This window comes from Sebastes fasciatus, chromosome 11, assembly GCF_043250625.1.
Source record: "Sebastes fasciatus isolate fSebFas1 chromosome 11, fSebFas1.pri, whole genome shotgun sequence".
NCBI classification, from domain to species: Eukaryota; Metazoa; Chordata; class Actinopteri; order Perciformes; family Sebastidae; genus Sebastes; species Sebastes fasciatus.
Window position 1 is genome coordinate 20,916,302 of NC_133805.1, and position 24,024 is coordinate 20,940,325.

General features: G+C 38.1%; 1 protein-coding gene across 2 annotated transcripts; it reads right to left on the reverse strand.

Moving 5' to 3' along the window:
* Positions 1 to 50: 50 nt before the first annotated feature.
* On the reverse strand, positions 51 to 23,971 carry ccdc178 (coiled-coil domain containing 178). Of its 2 annotated transcripts, none has more exons than XM_074651502.1 (20): positions 23,809 to 23,971; positions 23,395 to 23,570; positions 18,359 to 18,495; positions 18,205 to 18,263; positions 18,029 to 18,108; positions 17,380 to 17,583; positions 17,045 to 17,265; positions 15,384 to 15,526; positions 14,249 to 14,402; positions 14,050 to 14,145; positions 13,677 to 13,813; positions 13,384 to 13,567; positions 13,201 to 13,263; positions 12,705 to 12,833; positions 11,867 to 11,980; positions 11,512 to 11,657; positions 10,626 to 10,785; positions 6,661 to 6,810; positions 3,004 to 3,138; positions 51 to 709 (listed from the first exon to the last, which is right to left on the reverse strand). In XM_074651502.1, exons 2-20 carry the CDS (start codon positions 23,447 to 23,449, stop codon positions 602 to 604), a joined length of 2,475 nt encoding a protein of 824 aa, XP_074507603.1. In that variant the 5' UTR covers positions 23,450 to 23,570; positions 23,809 to 23,971; the 3' UTR covers positions 51 to 601. The 2 variants fall into 2 exon arrangements, with proteins under 2 accessions (XP_074507603.1, XP_074507602.1); XM_074651501.1 differs by having other exon boundaries at positions 17,380 to 17,598.
* Between the last annotated feature and the right edge of the window lie 53 nt (positions 23,972 to 24,024).

Below are 24,024 nucleotides of genomic sequence, written 5' to 3' on the forward strand. Positions count from 1 at the left end.
ACTCCTTTCTCAGGTCCTTCCCACAAAGGACTTAACTAATGATCCATGGACAAAATGAAGCATTTAAATTTATTCATTAATCATTCATCTCCAGCTCATTGAAAATGCTAAACTTCCACAAAATTAAGATTGAATATTGAAAAGTGATTGAGGGAGACAGCTCCCGGAGAGTGAGGAGAGTGGAGGAGTGTGGGGAGCGGCAACAAAAACAGGGTCTTTTTAAGAGACGGTGGTCTTCACATGGGCACGGTCAAGGTGGCCAAGGTGTGCTAAGTGCTAGTTAAGGTCACAGGGTTTCACTAGTTGTAATTAGATCTTGGAATCTGGAGAAGCGTAGAATTTCTGTCAACACTGCCTGTAATTATTCTCTTTTCCAATTAATGGTGACATAGATTAATTATCTGATGAGGCAAAGCCAATTGCAATCATTCACCCAGCTAAAATTAGATCAGTCCTGACAGCAGCATGAAAGTCACCTGTTTCATTGTTATGGATTCGCTGCAAGTAAAGAGGGGGGAATAGTGAAGCGTGCTAGGGTAAGTAAGTTGTCTGGTACAGGTGAATGTCCAATTACACTGCCATTTGAACTGAAGGCATCTACTCATTCGATCCTGGACCGGCTTGTTTGTTCACCCTCGGTGGTAGTAGAGTCATCTGTCAAGGATCGCAGGAACGCAGAGATGAGATGAATTTCTGCTGACAACCCCTCCTGTTTGAATAACATAATAAATGGAAACAAGCTAATTAAGGAAATTATGTTTTTTTTTTTGTAGAAAGGCAATAATACAAACTCCTCGCTCTATCTGCATCTCCACACACAGCTGATGGTGAAAGTAAAGTTACCATCTTGTACTTATTTTTGTGAGGAAGGAGAACAAGAGGCTCCTGGTGAACCACGTCCAGGTTCAGTGCTCTTCTGTTTTAAAAACCTCAGCATCCAGTTTTTCTATTAAACTGCCTGGCACTGTCAACCAGCTTGGGAATCTGAACCGGCCTAGCCATGCAGAAATTCTCTGACTAACAATTATATCAGAAACAGGATCTTGGATTACAGTCCCCTGGGACTGGGGCAGTGGGCGTCTGCTCCAATCATTACTGGCCATTCAACAAGGCTCTGCACTGCTCTCCGCTGTTAGCCATTGTCAATTATGCCATCCCTAGTGTAAACTCGCAGAACACAAAGCTGAACTGCCAGTTCTGGCAGGAGTGTAACAGGATGACAGCCCGCCGCCCCCCACTCCCACCATCACCACCCCCACCCACTCCCACTCCCACTCGCCCACCCTAGGGTTCCCCCGGCCTTCCTCCCCTCAAGCTACTTTTGAACAAACTGCCATTTGGCTTCCGATTCGAGCACGCCTTAGCCGTGAAAGCGCTAACCTGACCTCTCTTACGTTCTGCTTGTGGGGTTAAGTGGACATGATGGATTAGTATAGGCCTCGTCGGGATTCAGCCTGGTTTAACTCCAGTCACAACTGGTATCACTCCCATTTCTTTCTTCATTTCTTTCTTTCAAAGTGGCAATGATGTTGATAATCTATGTATCATGTAATTGTGAATCTCTGTGTTTAGTAATGCCCTACTGCATTATCACTATCTGTATAGTGCATTTCTTTGTGGAGCATAAGATCCCATTAAAGGTCTTAATATTTAGGTAATCATGCAGATTGTGTGTTTATGCCTGCTCGTAAAGGTTTTTCTTTTCTCACAAAGGTTGTACTTTTTGGAGGATAGACGCCGAGCTGGACTGTTCACGAGGAGCCTGTTTAAAGTGAGTGTTGCCTGCTCTGATGGACCCTGTGCTGAGCTGTGACGGGTGACGGCGCGGTGCGCTTGAATACACCAGCTCTTTTGTCCTTCACACTCTGCAGCTCTCTGATAGCTCCTCCCCCTGTGCCCCACTCCTCCTCCCTGCCTTGAGCTGTGATCTGCTGGGGCCTTTTGAGGCTGGGCCACTGAGACATGGCTGCTCCCTGTAATGTCTGGACCAGACCCATCAAAAAAAAACATGTCAGCAGTCAAGAGGAGGAGGAACAGAGAAGGAAACCACTTAATAGTATTTTCACTAGGCACTCCCCTGGAAAACCTCTAATCAAATCTGTACATATTTTGCCTCCAGCATATCTGATAAAGTTGAATTTTGGTGAACAACAAAAACAAATTTTCTTTAACACAAACGACAGATTGCAACTGTCAAACATGGACAGATAGAAGTTTGGGATGCCTTAATGTTGAGGTAAAGAAGAAGTAAAAAGGATGGAAGAAGTAGTTCATGGTATGGTTGCATGCCACCTGGCTCTGCGGTAATGCTGGACAGGACATTTCATAAAGATTCATCACTGTCCCTCTGTCCGCTTTGACCTCATCTCACATCACAGCACAGATTAGACACCGATTATCCTCTAATTGAAGATCCTTACTTCTCAACCTTGCAGAATATGCCGCTTACTCTTCTGCAAGACGGACAGAAGGTTATTCTGCTCACAAAGAAGAAGCTGCAACACAGCCACGCGGCGTCACTCTGAATTAGCCGTAAAGTTGAAAAAAACACCCCAGCTAAACAGAAAACAGGCTCAAGTGTTAATGCAATGTGACCAAACACAAAGTGTTGTGTATATAGAGTTATCTAGAGAAGCAGAGCAGACACGGGGTCACTGCATAGGCACTCTAGCAGGCACATCATCCATCACATCAGTGTGTGATCTGATGACTGAATGTATAGACTGTAATGTAACAGTGGCGTCTTTAACTCCACCAGGCACAAAGCTTTAGTGGATGTTTGCCTGGCTGCCCTCGCTTGGCAAAGAAGACACAAGGCAACCGAGTAGCCGGATGAGGCTCAAACAATGCCATGCATAACATGGAGTTACTGTAGTATGCAAAAGAATACGCTTCCATCCGGTGGAATACGTAGACCAGGATAAAAGTTGAATAGAGAGGTTTACCATTTAAATGAATGGTGACAGTTTGTGTAGCCTGTTTTACATGTATATGTACAAATACCTGGGCTGTTTTTATTTTCTGGTCGGTCTCTTGAGAAAGAGCCTGGCACCGGTCCAGTTCAGCCTGGCTGTAGAGGCTGCGTTGTTTGAAGTATTTCACCAAAGCTTTGTGCATCCTCTTCTGCAACAAAGAGAGCTAGGGGGAGAGAAGGCAGAGAAAAGGAATTGGTAAGGCAGGAGAGGAAATTAATGGCAGTGTTCAAGAAGAATGATGGAGGGGAATAGAGAAAGCAGTCAATAGCCCATTCTGCAGTACACGGGCCTGACAGGAATTTCACAGTCTCTTGGTTTCTCTGCCCACTCGTGTGCACTCATCAGAATCCAGTCACATCTGGCTGCCAGGATGGGGGGTTAATTTTCTCTAAATGCTTCAGCAGTTTTGTTCTAGCCGAGGCAAACTCTGTGACTGCAAAGCTGATGAGTAAAATATTTCTACTTCACCCAGTTTAACTTTATACCAATCCCCTCAAGACATATTTTACACATACACACAGAGTCATGAACCCCCCACTGAAACCAGAAATTATTCCTAGTCTCTTGGAAAGACATGCTGCTTGCTTTATTATTTGAACACAGTTTCAAGCAAAGAGGTTTAAATTCTGATAGATGCCATTGCTTTTCTTCCCCCTCCATCTCTCTACTCTTCCTACAAAGCTTATCATTGCTTGGCAATGTGTTCCCCAGTGCATTGAAAACTAAAGCGAATTAGCTCAGTCATCAGCTCCTGAAGGAAAGACAATAACAAGAATGCTCTTTATGGTGTACCCTGTTAAAACCCAGGAGCTGAAAGCCTCTACATAAACAAAGCAATGCTTACACGTACATTTTTACAAGAGGCGCATACTGGAAAGTGCTATCAGATGCTAATTAATCATTCAGATTTTTTCATTTACAAATGAGAATTTTGCTAATTTTAATGAATTTTGATGAAGACATATTCTCTCTTTTAAAAGAAAAACTATCTCTAATATTAGATAAACCAGCTGATGTGTGTCTTGATTAATTGAAATAATTAATAGGACATACTTCTTCTGCTACAAACATACAAAGCCTTTACATACCACAAAATATGCAACACGTGTGGTTAAATGCAACTGTTTAGTTGAGTAAAACTATCTGTATCTGAAATACAAGTATATTAAAGCTGCCATCTGCATTTTTTTTTTAAGTAATACATGTTATTCAATCCCATCTGTTATGATGGAGTATGGCAAAATACTAAAAGTAGCACATTTACATTCACACATCTATTAAGAAATGTTGATGATGGCTGTCGTGATGCACCTGTCCTGGGTGGCGATGTTAATAAGTAATAAGTTAATAAATAATAAACTACCATCAGTGATTGACAAAGTGTTGAGATCCTTTACTTAGATAAAAGTAGTAATACAAAAATAATCCATTACGAGTAAAAGTCCTGCATTGAAAATGTCACTTAAATAAAAGTATGTAAGTTTTAATAGCAAAGGATACTTAAAGTATCAAAGTAAAAGTACTTATTCTCCAGAAAAATGTCCCTGTGAGTGTTATACTGTTATTTGATTTTTATTACTGATGCATTAAAGGTGCAGTGTGTAGGATTTGTTGGTATCTAGCGGTGAGGTTGCAGATTGCAACCAACTGAAACTGAAACTTGGTTTGTCCGTTCTGGGTTACTGTAGAAACATGGCGGCCGGCTCCGTGAAGAGGACCCGCTCCCTATGTAGATATAAACGGCTCATTCTAAGGTAACGAAAACACAATTCTTATTTTCAGGTGATTAAACAGTAAAGAAAACATACTTATCATAATATCATATTCCATTTCTGTCAATAGATCCCCCTAAATGCTACACACTGTTCCTTTAAACATAATTAGCATTTTACTGTGGTGGTGCTAATTTTAACAATTTTATAAACTGTTGGGTAGTTTCATCTGTAACAGCGCAGAAGTACAACTACCTCAAATTCGTACTTAAGTACAGTGCTAAATGTACTAGTTACATTCCATCACTGACAAACATTCAAGGTATATGGTTGGTAACACTTCACTGAAGATAAAGTAACAGGCTTGACACTAGATGCTGCACCTAATTAACTGTATTTCAACTTTAAAAGTAGAACTATAACCTGCATTTAAAAAGTGAATATCAACTCTGGGTTGTATTGCGATGGCTTGGAAAAGTTCAATTATGAGCCCACTCCCAATAATTTATTATAGATGCTTCAGGTTATTATGTTTTAGATGCTTTTTATATAGTTTTGGAAAAACAAAGCCAGGAAATGTATATATAATAGTAGATATCTTACCGTACTTTATGACTTTATATTTAACGCATTTATGTGCTATATAGGTGTTGTCTTGAAAGCATAGTATGGCTTGTTTCACTTGAACTATATGTCAGGGATGCCTGCTGTCAGGATTATATTTCAAGGATACTGAAAAGATGCTTTTCATTGTGTCCCTCACGTGAATATAATGAAAGAGATTATGGGCTCTCCAAGCACACAGATGACTACTGTGACACACACATTCACTAATGTTCTGATCTCTCAAATGATCCTGACAATGTTAAATGCATTTACCTTGTTGCCTCCAGTTACAAACAAATCAATTAATGGTAATCACATTGTGTACTATATGTACTAACTGGGACATCAAATTCAAACATTACAGGGATAATTATAAATGTGAAACAGGAAAGAAGGGCGCTTGAATGTTCCTGTATAATTCAGATTAAATGTGATCTACATTTTAGAAACCTTGTTGATTATAATCTCGTTATAAAAACTAATTTAGGGCATAAAACACAAGCCGAGAGGCTGCTGTTATAGCAGTGTAGAGTTGAAACAAACAAAAATGGTGAAGGCTGAATCCGGAGTAAAAGAAAATCAGGCTTTGATCATGAGCGTGGAAAATCCTGTCCACAGGATTTTATTTTTGCATGCATTTTTCACTTGATAACATTCATGCAGTTAGATGAGGAATTGCTCAAGTAAAGGTATTAGTCATTTTTTGGAACAAATAATATGAATTTTTCATTGCAGGAGCAGTGTGCCTTCTTACTGGCGTTATGCTTGTCATGTGTAATTCTATTCCAGTTAAATAGTGTCAAAGACTATAAAGATTAAACAGTAAAATGCTGCTGAGTTGTCTCCCTCAACTAGTCAAGACCTCTGCTATTTAAGCACTGAAGGCACATTCATTGTGTGATCCTAACCTGTGTTTGCTGCTGATCCCTAACCAGTGGTGTGTGTGAGCTGCGGTGAGCAGAGGCAAATTTGTAACAACCCCTATAATAAAACGTTTCACCTCTGACCACCGTACAAAAACTATAATCAAGAAAATGTAGAAGGTATAATATTTACATGTACCATCAACCTCTTGCTTTACTCCCCTTAGTGGCAAAACTACACAGCTATCATTACATTATGTCACATCCATCATCCTCCTCCACTCAAGTTATCTCATCATTATTAGATTGCTGCAGTCACCTCCTCACTGGTTGCCAAACTAAAACCCTCTTAAATATACTGCCCATGCTAAGAAGAGCTATCTGGTGCAAAAGGGGAATAGCATGAGATAGAACATACGATAACAGAGCAAAAATCCTAAGTCATAAAACATAATTAAAAAGAGAGGGGGTGATAATCATAACAAAAGATTATATAAAACGTACCTGTGTGTAATAATGAAAAAATCTATGCACGTGGTTTTTCTCGCTCAGTGCAGACGCTGCCTCTTGTCTGGCCTCCATGAGGATCTTCTGAAGACCTTCGTACTCGCTCGCCAGACGCTTGTTCTCCTCGAGTGATATTTTTAGTGCTTCCTACACACGCACACATGAAAACAAAAGATTCAGTTTAAATAGTAAAGGTTAATAATATGTTTACAGTAGCTATTTGATAACCATCAAGACACAAGCAGGCACTACCAATAAAAGACCAAGACCATTATAACTATAGTAATTGTGACATACCTACACTACATTGTCACTGGTGATGCACTGATTCGACTTTTTGTCTCGCAATCCTGATTCTGATTAATTCATCTGTCAATACAGGGTACCAATTCAATCACAATTTTCTCTTTTCCCCAAATTTAAAGGTGCTAAATGCAAGAATGGGAACATTTATATTGCCTCCGCACAGCTCTCAACATGGCGACGGCTGACCCGGTGGCTCACAGCTCACGGTGCTAACAGTGAAAACTATGGCAACAGTTTCTGACAGAGCTAACAGTGTTAACCTGGGGGGGGAACCAGAGGGTAGGTGCTATGCTTCCACAACGGTAAACGTTGGTCAGGATGGCATTATCAGCTGTAACCGCCGTATGAGCGCAGTGCAGAGCGACGGCCATTAGCTAACCAGTGAGGCACATGCACTAACATGCCCTGAAAGGCACGTGTGGCCCGGCTGTGTCAACAAAGCACAGAGAAGTTCTGATTACAACACACACAGAGGGAGAGTGACTTCTCTTTCTGCTCAGGTAGACATTACTCCTCTATATCTTTAGATAGCAAATCGTTTGTTGCTATATTAATGTTCTGAATATCGTATAGAGCACCTTTAAACTTTGTATATCTTACTGCGCAAAATTCACTGAAATCATTTTAATGTATGGTAACATGAAGCCAGGGATCACTTTGGTGCTAAAAGCTTCAGTTGATGTCCCTCTGATATCAAAAACCTTGGTCATTGGTGCTTTCTATATATATTTATATAATATATATATATATAAACACATTTTTTGTCATTACTTTTGTACATAACAGTCCTGTCTACCCTTTCCCTTTATTTGTCCAGCTTTGTTGTCCTTGTTCCTAGCTGCCCTTTCCATTTCTGTGTAAGTACATCAAGAGAGATGCAAAAGGACATTGACACACTTGGCCAATAAAGGTGATTCTGAATTTTATAATAACATTAACAACAACAAAAAATATTTAATGTAGATCAGTAAGGCCATGGCCAATAGCCGATTTGATTAATAAGGTCAGTATCAGCCCTGATACCGATCTGGTGTATCTGATTGGTGTATCCCTAACTAGGGATGTAAAAAAATATCGGAAATATCGAGTATCGCGATATTATGTTTTGTGATACTGTATCGATTCTCACAAACACTGCATCGATTTTTAATTAACAGTTTACATGCAAAGATTAACTCAGTCAATACTTTATTTCATTTGCAAAGAGATGCACTATCTCAAAGTATGTGCTCTCTCAAAGTAGTGCTATGATGTTAGATGTTACAGGGAAAGTGATAAATGTAAATGCAGATCCCACTGGTCTGATTGCATTAAAAAGTAAAGTTTGTTTTATGCTTTTTTTTTTGCTTACAGTATCGTAATATACTGAATCGTAACCCCAGTATCGTGATACTATATTGAATCGTAACCCCAGTATCGTGATACTATATTGAATCGTAACCCCAGTATCGTGATACTATATTGAATCGTAACCCCAGTATCGTGATACTATATTGAATCGTAACCCCAGGATCGTGATACTATATTGAATCGTAACCCCAGTATCGTGATACTATATTGAATCGTAACCCCAGGATCGTGATACTATATTGAATTGTAACCCCAGTATCGTGATACTATATTGAATCGTAACCCCAGTATCGTGATATGTATTTTATCGCCAGATTCTTGCCAATATGCCTATCCTTAACTTCCACCAATATACTAGAATAATATACCATAAGTTAAAAGGATTGGAACCAGGTACCTCTCACATTTAAATTCCGGCAGCATAAAAGATCAGTGTTTTCATGACATGTACAGATACTTTTGAAAAGATTGTATATGATGAAGGAAAGGAAGTCTCAATATACAGTACTGTGCATACTGTATAGTAACACCACAATGACCATTTAGAGGATACTTTAGTCGTACCACTGACCTGCTATGTGTGTGTACAATACAACACATGCTTTCTGTATTTGTGTTGTTAATTAAGGAAATATAAATAGCAGGGATACAACACTGGACACTTTTCTGGGAAATCAAGCAAATAAATCACAGTGAGTATGTGTCTCTCCGCATGTCCTCTTTTCATTTGAGCAATGTTCCCCAAGTATGTGTCTGGTGAATACCTCAACTCTACCTGCAGACATAATGAAGTGTGTCTCTGCAGTAAAACAGAACAGCACTAAAGTGATGAGTTTAACCCAGCAGAAAGAGGGGCTGTAAACATGACAAATGCCTGCTATTGATTTCAGGTTTAATTACTCCATGCAGCACTGACAAAGCCCATCTGATGTTGTTGTGAAGTGTAAATGGAACAAATTACACTTCATTGCCCATAAGAAACTGATAGCGTCGGCAGTTTGCATTGTTTACTTTGTGCTCGCCAAACGACAAGCCCTAATCAGATCAAAAAATAGGTGCATGTATGAAAGACGGGATACTTTCAAATATGTATGGGTTGAATAGAGATTCCACAGGAATAACCTATTTCACCTTGTATTTGTATCTTTAAAAATCTGCAGGTTGCATTTAATACAGCCACATACTGTACTAATTCCCATCAGGCTATTAGGTTTACTGACCTGTAATAGTTTCTATAGAAAAGTGGAGCTGTGACCTACAGGAGCTTATGAGAGTATAGTATAGGGTCAGCAGTTTTAGAAGAAATCTCTTCTATAAGAAATATCTGAAAGAGACTAACCATTCTGCTTCATGCACTGTGGTTTCTGAATGCACACTCTGCTTATTATGTTATGCTAATGCAGACATTATGTGTGCTTTATATCGGTCTCAATGATTAAATTGACCAATTTCCTGCAAACTTCAGACTCTGATCTTTTTATTTGGTGAGGAGTATTGTTGTTATATCATCTTATTTCGTCAAGTGAGAAGACTAAACCCCTTTTTTTGCATGGCTAACTTTTATCTGGCTAATGGGAGTTGTGTCTATGAGGAAGACTTCTAATTCTTAAATTGTCTCACGCCAACAACTTCTTTAAAGTTGCTGCACTTGGATGCATGGCGGCTTAAGCTCCATTGCCTTTTCTTGTTTTGAACTAATGCATTCTTGATCACCGTTTAATGAAACTATATACCACATGGCGATTTCACATTAGATAAGCCATGTGAAACCCCCATCAGCGAAGAGGCTCTGGCTGGGGCTGATAATCCTGCAGATGAAAACCTTACAATAAATAGGGGTTTCTCTTACAAAGGACTGTTCAAATACATGCCAGTTTGTGCAGGGTGTACCCATGTTTTTACAAGAGCCTATTTCTGACATCGATATATAAAAAAAGTCCAGATTATATATGCTTATTTGATATTGTGAACAACATGCTTACATTGAAATTGCTATTGAAAATGTTGGCCTACAGGTGCAGCATCTCACCACGACACGCATCATCAAATTCGTCCAGACAAAAGACTATAACAACAGTGAGTTGTCATTTGTGGGAAAAGCACTTAAACAAGATTGACCATGGCTTGTAATTTTAATTGCACACAGCTCTTTTCGCTGCATCTTAAGGGAAGTATTGTGACGAGCAATGTGCTGACACTAATCCACAAACAAATAAACAATGGGATGTTTTTTTACAGCTCGTCTCTGATTTCACACAAAAAAGTCGTGTATTTACAGAAAGCAATACTAAACAACATTTTGTTACCTTGGTGTCTTCCATTTCCTTTTTTCTTGCTGTAACATGAGCGGTGTGCGTCTGCATGGATCGCTGTGTTCGTTGTTGGCAGTTATTAATATCAGACTGCAAGGTGCTCATTACGAGAGCAGCTGATTTGTTTTTGAATTCCGCCACATCAGAAGCACTTCTGGAAGGAGAAATCACACACATAAAGAGATTATTATTTTTTCTAAAATTAGTTTTGAACATCATAAATATGTAATTATTGCATCAGTGGGGGAGCTGTTAGAAATGTATACCCAAAGCAAGGCATTTATTTAAGAAATAATCAACATTTTAGGAAAAAAAGTTGAATATGATCACATATATAATCAAAGAAATACTAGAGAAAAGGTTGATTATGGGTTCCTTTTCTTTCAAAAAGGCTGATATTGAAGAAAGGTTGTGTATTCTCCAACAATAATATCCCATACCTTATTATAGGCAAGGCAAGGCAGCATTATTTGTACAGCACGTTTCATACGCTGGGACAATTCAAAGTGCTTTACTGAATATAAAAATACAGTAAAGATAAAACATTTACGATTAAAAAGTACACACAAGAGATATTAAAGATAAGGACAAAACCTCGCCATTGAGTCAAAATTAAGAATATTTAAAAGTTAAGCTAAAAAGATGAGTTTTAAGCCATTATAGGGTAGAGTAGGCAGTGTAAATAAAAAATAGAAAATGAGCTTTGACTTAAAAGTGGTCAGAGTTGGGGTTTGTCTTAATATCATCTGGGAGGTTATTCCAAGTCTGTGTTGCATGATAACAAAACACTGCTTCACCGTGTTTTTGCAGTAGGCAGAAGCCCCAGATGTCCTAATTATAAATTATTATATTGCGTGTTTCCTGTGTATAACTAACTTACTGAAGTTCTGCTATGATTTCTGGCATGCGTTCAACTATTTTTTCCATCTTATCTGAAGCATCCCGGTATGCTTCGCTCTTCTTCGTCAGGTCACTAATCCTGCCCACAGTGTTGTCGTATCTCTTTACAGTGGCAGTGTGTAAATCCTGTAAACAAATAGTTGTAAAAATGTTGAAAAAAAATGTATTTTTTCTTCAAAGTGCTTAGAGCGAGAGATTATTTTGCTCAACAAAAGAATGACATGATAAATAGCTATGACTAGCTTTGTGCTCAACGAGCTTTACAGAGTAAACCTGACTTAGCAACTGTTCTTTGGCTCAAGAAAAAATGCTTTATGCAACTTTTCTGTTCTTACCTGAGCAGCTTTCAGGTGCTCACATTTGAGTTTTTTCTCCTTCTCAAGGTTGACTAATGTCCTCTCATGTTCACACTGAACCGTTTCCAAATGTTCTGTCAAATTCTTGATTTTCTATAAAAACAAAAGATTAGTCACGTATGCAGTTGATTTTTAACATCACGATCTCACGGAAAGGCGTATAAATAGCACGACATTACAAGGACAACAAGAACAACAAAGAGAACGCATTTTAGCCTTTCGTGTCATTTGTAGGCCACACAATAAAACTACGGAAACGGCCACAGTTAGGTTTAGGCAACAAAAACTGTTAGTTAGGTTTAGGAAAAACTTCATGTTTGGGCTTAAAATAACTATGCAAACTAAGAAAAAGATGTACGGAAACAACGTAACAGCGGTACAGAGAACACGTCAGAAATGTCACTAAAGTCACTAATGTCACTAACGTAACTAAAGTCATTATTTTGAAGTTAAATAATGTAACTTCAAAATAACTCAACACTTTGGAACACGAACATCAGTCTTGAACACCAGTCTCTTGAATGAAAGTCCTGTGTTTGGACCTATCCACCTCCCCTCTCACCCACCATAAGCGGTCTGTCTCTGAGCTGGCATATTTACGTGGATGCGTTACAGTGCAGTCAGTACAAACTACATGACATACACATGAAATGCCAAAAGCAAGAACGGCGTTCTTATTGCATGCAAAATGACGTGAGAATTACTGTGACATTCATATAGCATTTAGTGTGATATATATGGTTGATATATATAGTTTTAATAAATTGTTGCTTTTTTAATGTAAAATTATCTTCAGTCTAAGATTAATCATCATTACCTCCATTTTTGTCTCCAGTTCTTTTGTTGCTTTGGATGCATCTTCAAATTGTCTCTGAAGTTTTTTGTTAGTTAGCTCTGACTTCCTTTGCTGTCGATTCAATTCTTGATTTTTATTTTCACACTGACGCTGATGCAAAAGAAAATACAAGGCAGAATGTCATTATCCTAAAGTCTTAAAACATTTTCAGGGGGTAAAAACAGTAACAGGAAATGTAACGGGTGTGGGAATGTATAAAATTATGGAATTGAACACAGCCGGGCATTTAAAACTATCTTTATGAAACGTATAATGTTCAATTTTTATTGAGACTGTGCTTTGTGAAGCTTCTCCTCTTCATACCTTTCATCATAGCTGTACGCTTATACACTCAAAGTGTTCTACGGAAACTGAAAAAGTCTGCAAAAATACAGTGATATATTTTGAAGATTTCAATTTAAATCAACTTTGTTTGTGTCTCAGTTTTGTGATTACATTTTTCTCCTCTTGAATTTACCTTCAGTAGTTCCAGGGCAGTCGTCTGACATACCAGATCTTTCCTCAGTTTTTCAATCTCCTCCTGTAGAGCACAGAGAGAGCCCAGAATAACACTGAAGAAAACATTTGGTATCTCACATTTCCCCTTACAAACTGTGACCCCCGCAGTATACATAGAACATGTACATATGTTGTCACTGACCCTGGTCCTCTGCTCTTCCATGAAGGTGAGCTGCTCCTGCTCTTCCAGTTTAGTCTGGGTGACACTGTGCTCGGCTACAACCTGGGTCACTTCCTCCTTGGCCTTTTCCCACTGCTCGTCATTGTCAATGATTTTCTGGAGCATCTGCTCCCTCTCCTCATGCATCTGCTTCACTGCCTTCTCGCTGACAAAAATCACACAGAAAAGTAATGGTCAACTCACATAGGTGGCCTACCACTATATATAGTAATACCAAAAAGGGAATGTTATATATTCCTGCTTTGATACTGTACCTCTCAGATATTTTTATCTTGCAGTCTTCCACATCCTGCTCATACTCCATGTTTTCTTTACGAAGAGCGGCGTAAGCATTACGTTTTGAAAAGAGCTGCTCTTCTAAGCAGGAAACCTGTGCTTCCCCATGAAGTCTCTGTGGATAACGTAACATACAGTGTGCCGCTGAGTGGATGCACTTATCCAAAACACCTTACAGTGCCGTAAAATTCAAACATTATTAGCATGCATAGCTCCAGTGAGAGTCCAATCATAGTCTGGCAGTTATGTGCCATGCTACCCAATGAACTATCAAGACACACATAAGTATTCACAGCCCCAGTACTTTAAAGAAATGTACAGTTTTTGAAACACTATTTTGACAATACTTACAGTTTTCTCATCGTCTTCTTGCAGTGCAATTAGCATCTCTTTTAATATCTGATTCTTTCGCATCTCATCTTCAATTTGTAGTTTCAATTGCAAAATCTGTTATAAAAAGGAAAAAACATGAATTTGACTACTTTTCTAAACTGTTGAAAGCTACAAATTTAAACACTTTAAACATTCAGATGTAGACAATATCCCTTACCCAGTCTTTTTCAGTTTCCTCGAGCTCCATCATTTCAGGGATACGTCGTGTTACGGCTGCACACGTCTCTTCTGTAAGTGCAATCGTCTTTTCAGCATCCTTTATTTCATCAAATATATTTTCCTCAAGCAACTTCAACTGGTTTAAATCATTCCTGCAGAGAAAAACTGCATTGTTATTAAGTGGATTAAAGGCAGTTTTTGAAATCCAGTGTTCACTTAGGGTTGAGAATCACGCAATAATTAAAAATACAATGCTGTCACAATATGTTGCACAACACAAGCTACTCATGAAACTTGATATATTGCAAGAGAATCACCTACAACACAGCTTGATATCTGTGTAACTGAATAGGAAAATATACCCTTAATTAATATATTTTGAACAAAGCAGGAATATGTATTTCTTTTCCACTACAGATAGTCGATATGAACCATGACCTGGTCTTGACTTTGTCAGCATTAACGAACAAATTTAAAAGTTCATTTTTTTTTGTATTCAAATAATTTTTCAAAGTTTGTTGAATGAATGGTTAGGTCCGTTACAGTGAGACTTATTATCTGGTAATGCAACATCAAGCAGAAGTATTGTTGCTATGGTTACGTGCAGTTTAATATACCTTGCACACTAATTTAAAGCAGTGGTTAAACTGTTGACCATATCTTTGTTTGAGATGTCCTGTTATATGATTTTAACCTGCCACACTGAAACTGAAAGTGTTTTAGTGGCATAATCCGAAATATAAAAATGCTTTAAATAGGAATTACATATAATATTTAATGACTGTGTGGTTTATTCAGCATATATGATGCAAAAGGGATAAATACATTTGACTTCGTTTTTTTTCCTGCAACTTTTCTTTGTACTCCTTTGTTAGTGTACTGTGCATTAAACTTACAAGAAATCACAGAATAAATGCATTTAGAAATAACAAATCCACCAGAATAAAACAGTCATAGCAGACAAAAATAAGCCACTTTAAAGAAAAAGTCACCAATAATACTGAGTGTTTGTATACCCTCAGTATGCACTTGTTGACATTAACGATTCAAACTTTTAATGAAAGATGTCTCCTGTCTCAGTTGTACTACTTTGATGGTGAACCTGTTTGTTTTCACTGCAGTCAGATACTCACAATCTGTTAGCCAGATGATTCTCCGTCGCTAGCAGTTCATGTTCCAGTGATTTCTTTTCACTGTTGGTGTCCAGCTCCATATTTTCGAACTCCTTCTGAACCAGATTGAGATCACTTTGTGTTTTTGAGTACACTTCATCAGCCTAAAAAAAGAAGGGAGGAGTAATGGGCTTATTATTTTCCTCAGATATTATTTGGTACTGATATTAAAGACAATATATTATCCCGTTATCAAATCATACCCTGTCGAAACTAAATATTCAGATTCCCATACCTACAGTTAGCCACTGCCACAAGAAAACAGTGAGGCTACATAATGCACAAAAAGGGTTTTTACATATTTTCTTATCTTTGGCAAATCTTAGAAAAATCCAGCTATTAACCCTGGGTTTAGCCTGGTTTTAAAAATGAACGCTTGAAAATCAGAGCCCAGGGCTACTATATTCAGAACGCTCACAGCCAATGACATGTTGAGATGTAATTAAAAAAACAAACATGTCATTTGTTCTAATTGAGTCAGTCTGGCGTTTCATTTAGCAGCCATAAAGCTGCAATGGTTTCGAGTCAAAGTTGACCTCTCTGTGTCTTCCCCATCAGTCTTTTCTCTATTGGTACACTTGTCATGGCATATTTGCATGCAGGCATCAAACTCAAAGTACAGCTGAGGCTGAATTAGATTTTGATGCATCCTGACTTGAACGAAAGAAATGAATAAGGACAAAAGCTAAATGAAAAGTCAGGGAATTATCAAAGTTATTAGGATTCATCCTCTGGGGACCATGAAAGTCTGAACCAAATTTCATGGCAATCCAGTCAGTTGTTAAAATGGAATGATTTTACTCGACCAATGTGTTGGATAAACACTGGACCAACAGACCAACAAAAATTACAATCCCTAGTGCCATGCCACTTGTGGATTACAAATAAAAAAAGAGCGAGTGGGTGAGTGAGATAGAGCTAGTGTGTGAGGGAGAAACAAATCTGAAAATGTACCTTATTTGGTGCTTATTATATTGTGGTTACTTGTATGAAATGCACCAGAATGTGGTTTAGTACTTATCTGTATGGAACAACCACCGAATACAGAGCTGTTAAACATATCACTAGTAGGGATGCACCGATCCGACTTTTTCAGTCCCAATACCGATAGCGATACCTGGGCTTTGGGTATCGGTCGATACAGAGTACTGATCAGATACCAGTGTTTATTTAATGAGCTGTATGCCTCTCTGTGTGGACGTGACTGGGATCATTCCTTTATGTGTAAAGAAACATCAGGCTTGACTTCAATATTGCTTTCCTAACTTTGTAAAACAAAATGTAACCAATAAATACATAGATATAAATGTATTGAATGGTTATTTATTATTCAAATAATAAATCGTACACCAACAACTTGGTAATAAATCTCCAAAATGAACAAGAATTAAAATTCCAGTATATGATGTATATAGTAAATAAACATAGAATTGAATTGAATAGATCGGCCAAATTGTCACCGATAACCGATCCAGCTATCTGAGTCAGTATCGGCCTGATATCCGATCCGGTATCGGTGCATCCTTAATCACTAGCAAACACAAGTGTCCAGTCTTTCTGGGTTTAAAAATATAAACATAGAAATTGTTTTTAAAATAAGAATAAATCTAATTAGAGGTTACCTCAGCTTGTGTATTGTTGATTTGACTTATGATGCCTCTCTGGAGTGCCAGGTTTTCTCTCACGATGGGAATTTGTTTTTTGGCAAAGTTGATGTCCTCATGTAAGCTCTGGTTACACACCTCGGTGTGTGACAGTTTCTCCTGGGCTTGGTCAAGTTTCTCTCTTTCCAGTTTTAGCTGCCACTTCAGTTCAGTGATGTCTCTGATGCAAGCCTCATGCTCTAGAAAAAAAAAAGCAATAGCCAAAAATGAATGAGAAAGTTTATTCATTGTTTTGAAGAACAGAATCACAATATTTTTATGAGGAGATGATAACACACCTCTCAGTCACTGACCTTTTTGGACTACAAAAGCGTGCTCTTGTTGCTTCCACAGTGAAATTCTGTCAACTTTGTTCTCCAAAAATCTTTTTCTTCTCTTCTCCTTGTGGAGCGCTTCCTCTGCATACTGCCTATCAGCCTCCAGCCGCTCAATCAGATACACAACCTCTCCAAGGACATCATTTATTTTCTTCAATAGTGGCGATAAAGGACAGCTTTCTAGAGGATGAAAAACTTAACAAGATTGGTACATTGTATTGTTCTGTATCATCACTTTCAACTCAATAAACAAAAACATAAACAAGTAAACTAGTTTTTGCAGAGCTACGTTAACATAATCTGACAGACTACAAATCCTTCTATCTATGGTATTCTATTAGCAGAAGTGGACACTTGATGGTATCTAATGAATTATTTTGTAAACAAAAGATGTGAACCAGTGACTGGGACTGGTAGGAATTATTGTCACACTGACTAACCACTACTGTAAGAAACGAAACATCTAAACCTAGATATTCTCCAAGGAATTGCACACACACTTATGGTTGCCCTTTTAGCTGCATTAGCATTAGGGACAGTGTTTGCTTATCTAGTGCGTAAAAAAATTGAAGACAAAATATTTCAGAAGTGACTTTATGCTATTTAAAAAGAAGAAGGGGTTCACCTCTTGCATTAATTGCGATGCCTTCGACGAACAACTCCGTAGACGTCACTGACTCAGTGTCTGAGTCTCTGGAATGAAATCTTTTAAAAAAGGAGTTAAACTCGTGTCATGTTTTTACATCCTACTGAATATAACTCAAATAAATAATAATTAATGAAAACAACAGAGGACCTCACCTTAAAGTTTTGCTGTATTGGTGTTTGTCATGGTGGATTTGTGGCTGGTATTTTCCAGACTGGTACAAGACAAAAGGAAAAAAATGCTTTTAAATAGACTTTTACTCTGATATTTGTCTTACAATCTCTCACATGTCTGATCACATCAGTTTACCTGTTGACACCAATTTTCCACTGTCATCTTCAGCTCTTGGATATGGTAAATAGCACTGTTGACACATGGCGAGGGACTGTTGAGCAAAGCACATGTACGACGTCTACCAGTGCAGACGGCTTGAAGATCTGCTTGATCTTGAGAAACACAAATTATTGAGATCTGTAAATGCAACTTATCACAAAACAAACAATCACTTTCAGATAAGCAATGAAAAGCCAACCCTACCTACAGATGTATTTTACATAATGGCCCAAAAACCCTGGAATATTCTATGATGAACCATCCCTCAATGAAAAAAAAAAATCTGAAAACAACAGACTGTTTTGTTGGAACAAACATTCACCCTACTTCAGTAACTTTATTTTGAAAAGTAATTATAAAAATGTATTTGGCTGTGAAAGATGTTCTGTGATTCTTTACTTTCTCTTTGATTCTGGTTGCATAAACTCTGCAATATACTGGAAGCATCAGTGAGAGAGCAGAGACGACTAATTTGAACATCTCAAGACAAACCCAAGGGCACAATTCTTAGTGGTGAAAGGACGCCATCTGGCTGACGAAGAGGGTAAAAAATAGTGCAGATGGCATTACTTCACATGAACGTCTGAGAAACAGTCTTTTGTCTATATTACAGTGCAAAGACATGCCATGCTCATTTACAACTAATAGTAACCATTGGGCAAATTCAAATTCAAAATAGTGAAGATCACTGAAGACCAAGTTGATGTTAGTGGCAAAAACCTCCTCGTACTGAATATTATTTCAATATACATATATGAACGCCACCACAAACACTACTTTTAATTCAGTCCCTGAATGACTAATTCAAAAAGCCTAAACTTTGTAAAACAGTTAGTCTATCAAAGTTAAAAATTAATTTCCGCATATGTGGTCCTTGTGTCCTATTGTGGTACTGAGGTGATCTCTTACAGGGATTTCTCACAGAAGTTACGTAAAATGTGTGATATACAGTAGTAAGTAGATAAAAAAGACAGGAAACAACCACAAATGTATAGACCATTTAGAAGATCATGCTTTTAAAATAAGCGTGAAATTATCATACTAGAGTATCAATGATTAATCAATTAGTTGTCAACTATTAAATTAATCTCCAACTATCAATTAATCAGTTTGAGTAATTTCTTTTTAGAAATTCTCTGAATCCAGCTTCATAAATGTGAATATTTCCTGGTTTCTTTCTGGTTTCTTTTCTTTTCTCTATGACAGTAAACTGAATATCTTTGAGTTGTGGACAAAACAAGACAATCGAGGACGTCATCTTGGGCTTTGGGAAACACTGATCGACATTTTTCACCATTTTCTGACATTTTATAGACCAAACAACTAATTGATTGATCGAGACAATAATTGACAGCTTAATTGACAATAAAAATAAAGGTTAGTTGCAGCCCTATAACTCAAATACATTTTGTACAACTGACAAAACGGTACAGAGATGTACATTATATTATGAATTCTCAATCCTATGTCTTATACTGCAGTGTAAGATAGCAGGTAAGATGGAGGTACTGCTTTTATTCTCTGTAGGGCCCATGCGATAAAGGGGAAGAGAGATGTTCATAGCAATACATTTTAACTAATTTAATTTAATTTATTCAATTTTCCAGTGTTTTATTTTGAGGGCTAACTTTTGTGTGTGTGTGTTGGTGTGTGCTCAACTTTGCAGGGTGAGGACCAGCCCTGGAAAAAGGGTCCACCCACTGATTCAGCTGAGCCTCAATGTACGTAGGGTGACAAGGTGTCACACTTTACGAAGGACTGCACAGCATTTTTATCCCTTGTCCCACGTCCCACATATTGAGACGATGTCCCACATTTTCATTGTCTCTAGTTTTTTAAAAGTCAAACCACTGCAGAACAAATGGCTGTGAAGTAAGCAGGGAAGGCTGCCATCACGGCGCTGTGTTTGGTGTCAAACTGTGCAAACGTGGGTCAAGTGCAGGTCAACATTTCACCGTCTTTGCTACGCTATGCCCAACAGAGAAAATTGTGAGTCACCGCAAAGTCACAAGCTATGCAGATTTAGGCGGAATATGATGGAAACTACCACAAAGATAAGGAAGAGCAGCCACAACAAAGACTGTGAAACTACTTATAAGGATTTATAAGCCGGTGGAAGGCGATTCTCAGAGTTTTTTATGAAATTTGCCTGTTATTTTTCAATTTCACACAGGGGGAATACAACATGAAGCGACACAGTTCATGTGAGTCTCACAAGAAACGTGCGTCTCAAAAATAGATGTGCCGATCTATGGATGCATTCGGGCAAAGCATAGAGATGTTACAAGATAAGGGGCAGAATAGAAATGTTTATTACTTAAGTTAGAAAGACAGTATATCGACTACCTTTTAGCCTTGGTAATGTGTCCCACATTGTCCCACACAAACATACTCTTTGTCCCACATTTGGTTCGTTGGGATCTGCTCACCCTAAATGTACGCCACTGAAAGGAGGACCAAAACGTATGCATGGTGTGTCTTGCCAAAAGGGACGTCTGGTGTTGCCTGGCACCATTTTAAGGACAGCATCACGTTTGGGGTAGTTGATAGGCCCCTTCATAACAGTTAGACAGGTAAATGACCACCTAGCAGAGCTACAACCAAAACTGTCAAGGACCTGTAGACAAACTACTAGTCCTCGAATCAGTAAGAAATAGGTCACAAACTGTATGTGAGACTACTGAACCTTTCCCACCTGAGATAACAGTTATCTTGCAATAACGATCCATTAATTAGAACAATGGCTATAGGAGTGAGCTGACTCAGACCGATACAAGAACAGTCGAGGAAAAAACTGCGAGGAGACCCGAAATGAAGGCCATCTGTTGCTGAGCAGTTTAGATGAATAATACACAGTGAAAGAACCAAGTGGGGTAGGAAGGTGGTGAAGCAATATGTCACCAGCGGGGTGAATAAGCTCTAAATCATACTGGCAGGGTGTATTATGGCCACAGAGCAGGCCCATGAGAGGCTGATGGCCAATAGTTACGCCTGTTATTTCACTAATGGCATTAGATGTTTAAATAATTATCATAAAACTGTATTCACCACCTTGATATCATTTCTGAATTGCAGTCCAGTTTACAGGCTGGAGCTTGTGAGTGTGTGTGGGCAGCTTTCTTTACAGTACTTGGGAAGTACTGTAAAGCTCTGTCCTGGGATGCCCCCTCGACACAGTGGAGGTGGTGGGAGAGAGGAGGATGATGGCTAAGCTGTCATCCATGATTGCGAATCAAACCCATGCAGGACTCCATCTCAGCACTGGAGAGCTCCTTCAGCGACAGGCTGCTCCACCCAAAGTGTGTCAAGGAGCGCTATCGCAGGTCCTTCCTTCCTGCAGCTCTCAGACTCCAAAACCAGCACTGCTCCCAGTAAACCACAACCAGCACTGCTCCCAGTAGACCACATACGCACCAAAAACTGACAATAGCCTGATATTTTCAGGTGGAATTTCATACATTCTCACTGTGCAATGTCATTTCCACTTGTGCAATTTTGTTAATAGCCTGTTTATTGTCAATACTGTATATACTGCTCCTATTTTTATACTTCCTTCTGTTTAAATGGTTCATATTTTGTTACACTTTGTTTAGCTCCTTTGTACTGTGTTAGCTGATGCATCTTGTTTTTTGCACTATCCCCTTTGCTGCTGTACACTGCAAATTTCCCCACTGCGGGACTTATGAAGGAATATCTTATCTTATCTTATCTTATCTTGTCTCCAGATGAACTTCATATTCAGCTCAATAAATGCTACATTAAGTTGTGGGTGTTAACCTAAAAAATGACTGTCAAAATGACTAATGTATATTGTGACCACTGACCACACTGGTTCTGTCCTCCATATTTGTTTGTGTCCATTTTTAAGAGTATCTCCTTCAGACTATCAAATATGGAACACCAAAATACATGTTATCAAGAGCTCGTTATCCTTGGAACATTTTAAAAGGAAATTATCATCACATTTAATTCATGATGTCTAATTATCTTTTGATATGTTTAGATACATTTTCTTTTTTTCTGTACTGTTTTTTGTATGTATTTCAATGTTTTTATTGGATTGTTTCCCACTGTTTGGTTAGGTTTTTCTGCACATTTTGTGTACTTCTTGTTGTTGTTTAACTTTTGTTGTATTTTTTAAATTATGTTAGTTTAGATCTTTCTTCCTTTTTTGTTATTTTTTTTTTTCCTTGGGTTGAGGGGGGGAGGTCCTTTGTATAGATAGATAGATAGATAGATAGATAGATAGTAACTTTATTGATCCTGAGGGGAATTCAAGTTTGCAGCATCACAGTTCCATAGTGGAAAACATGTTAGTAAAATGGCAGTAAAAAAAGTTAGTAGTGCAAAGTACAAAGTACAAAAAAATATACCAGATATAAAAATGCAAGGAGATGAATAAAACTGTTAAAAGTGAATATAGTGCATTATTATCCCTCCTGCAGACCGTGTAAACCTGTGGCTTCTTGACCTCTCCTGACAAATTTCTTGTTTGTTGTTTTCATTGACTGGATTTTGTGCAGTTTTATTATGTGCAAATAAATAAATAAAAAATAAATAAATAAATAAATATGTTTAGATATATTTTCTTTTTTTCTGTACTGTTTTTTGTATGTATTTCAATGTTTTTATTGGATTGTTTTCCACTGTTCGGTTAGGGTTTTTCTGCATATTTTGTGTGCTTCTTGTTGTTTAACTTTTGTTGTATTTTTTTTAAAATGATGTTAGTTTAGATCTTTCTTCCTTTTTTGTTGTTTTTTTTTCTCCTGTGGTTGGTGTGGAGGTCCTTTGTATAAGCCTGTGACTTCTTGACCTCTCCTGACACATTTCTTGTTTTGTTTTTTTTTATTGACTGGATTTTGTGCAGTTTTATATATGTGCAAATAAATAAATAAAAAATTACCAAAGAATGACCCAGAAATTTAAAAAGTTAGTCAGAACTTTCAGTAACGTGATGAAATATATAAAAATAAGTGGACTTGTTTAACGTTAACAGCGTTAATTCGTCTCACCTTGCTGAGGTCGTCCTTCCCTTGATGGGAATCTGAGCGGTTCGACGTCAGGCATAGTCAGTTTAACTTCCGTCCTGTGGAAACGTAGAGCCGTTGACGTTCAACGTTAAACCTGACAGTTGAAACGTAGAGCCGTTGACGTTCAACATTAAGAGCCGTTGACGCTCAACGTTAACCTGCCATTGGGTGAAAATGCAACCGTTAATTAGTTAGCCGTTTTATTTACACATTATATAGTTTAATATCTGCCGTTAGTTAGTTAATCTTTCCCTCAAAGTTAACGTTTGCTAAAGTTGCAACTGATACCTTCACTTCAACTCGCTCTCTTAGCTAAGTTGACGGTTAATTAACTTTGCTAATAACAAATTAATGAGCTGTTGTCATGGCAGAAAGTGAAAGGCTATATCAACTTACTTGTATTAATACCCCTTTGACTGCCAGTTATATATCTTGTTAGCCGTCTTGAAGTATGTTATTTTGTTCCTCCGTTGCAGCTCACCTGTGTGAGAAACAAAAGTTGCCTTTTTAATAAAGTTTTCTACAAAATGAATCAACTGAAGTTGCTTGTCAATCTTCTGCTGCTGAGGTTGCTTAGCAACAAGGGGCTGCGCTTGGAGAGAGGGTGAGTTG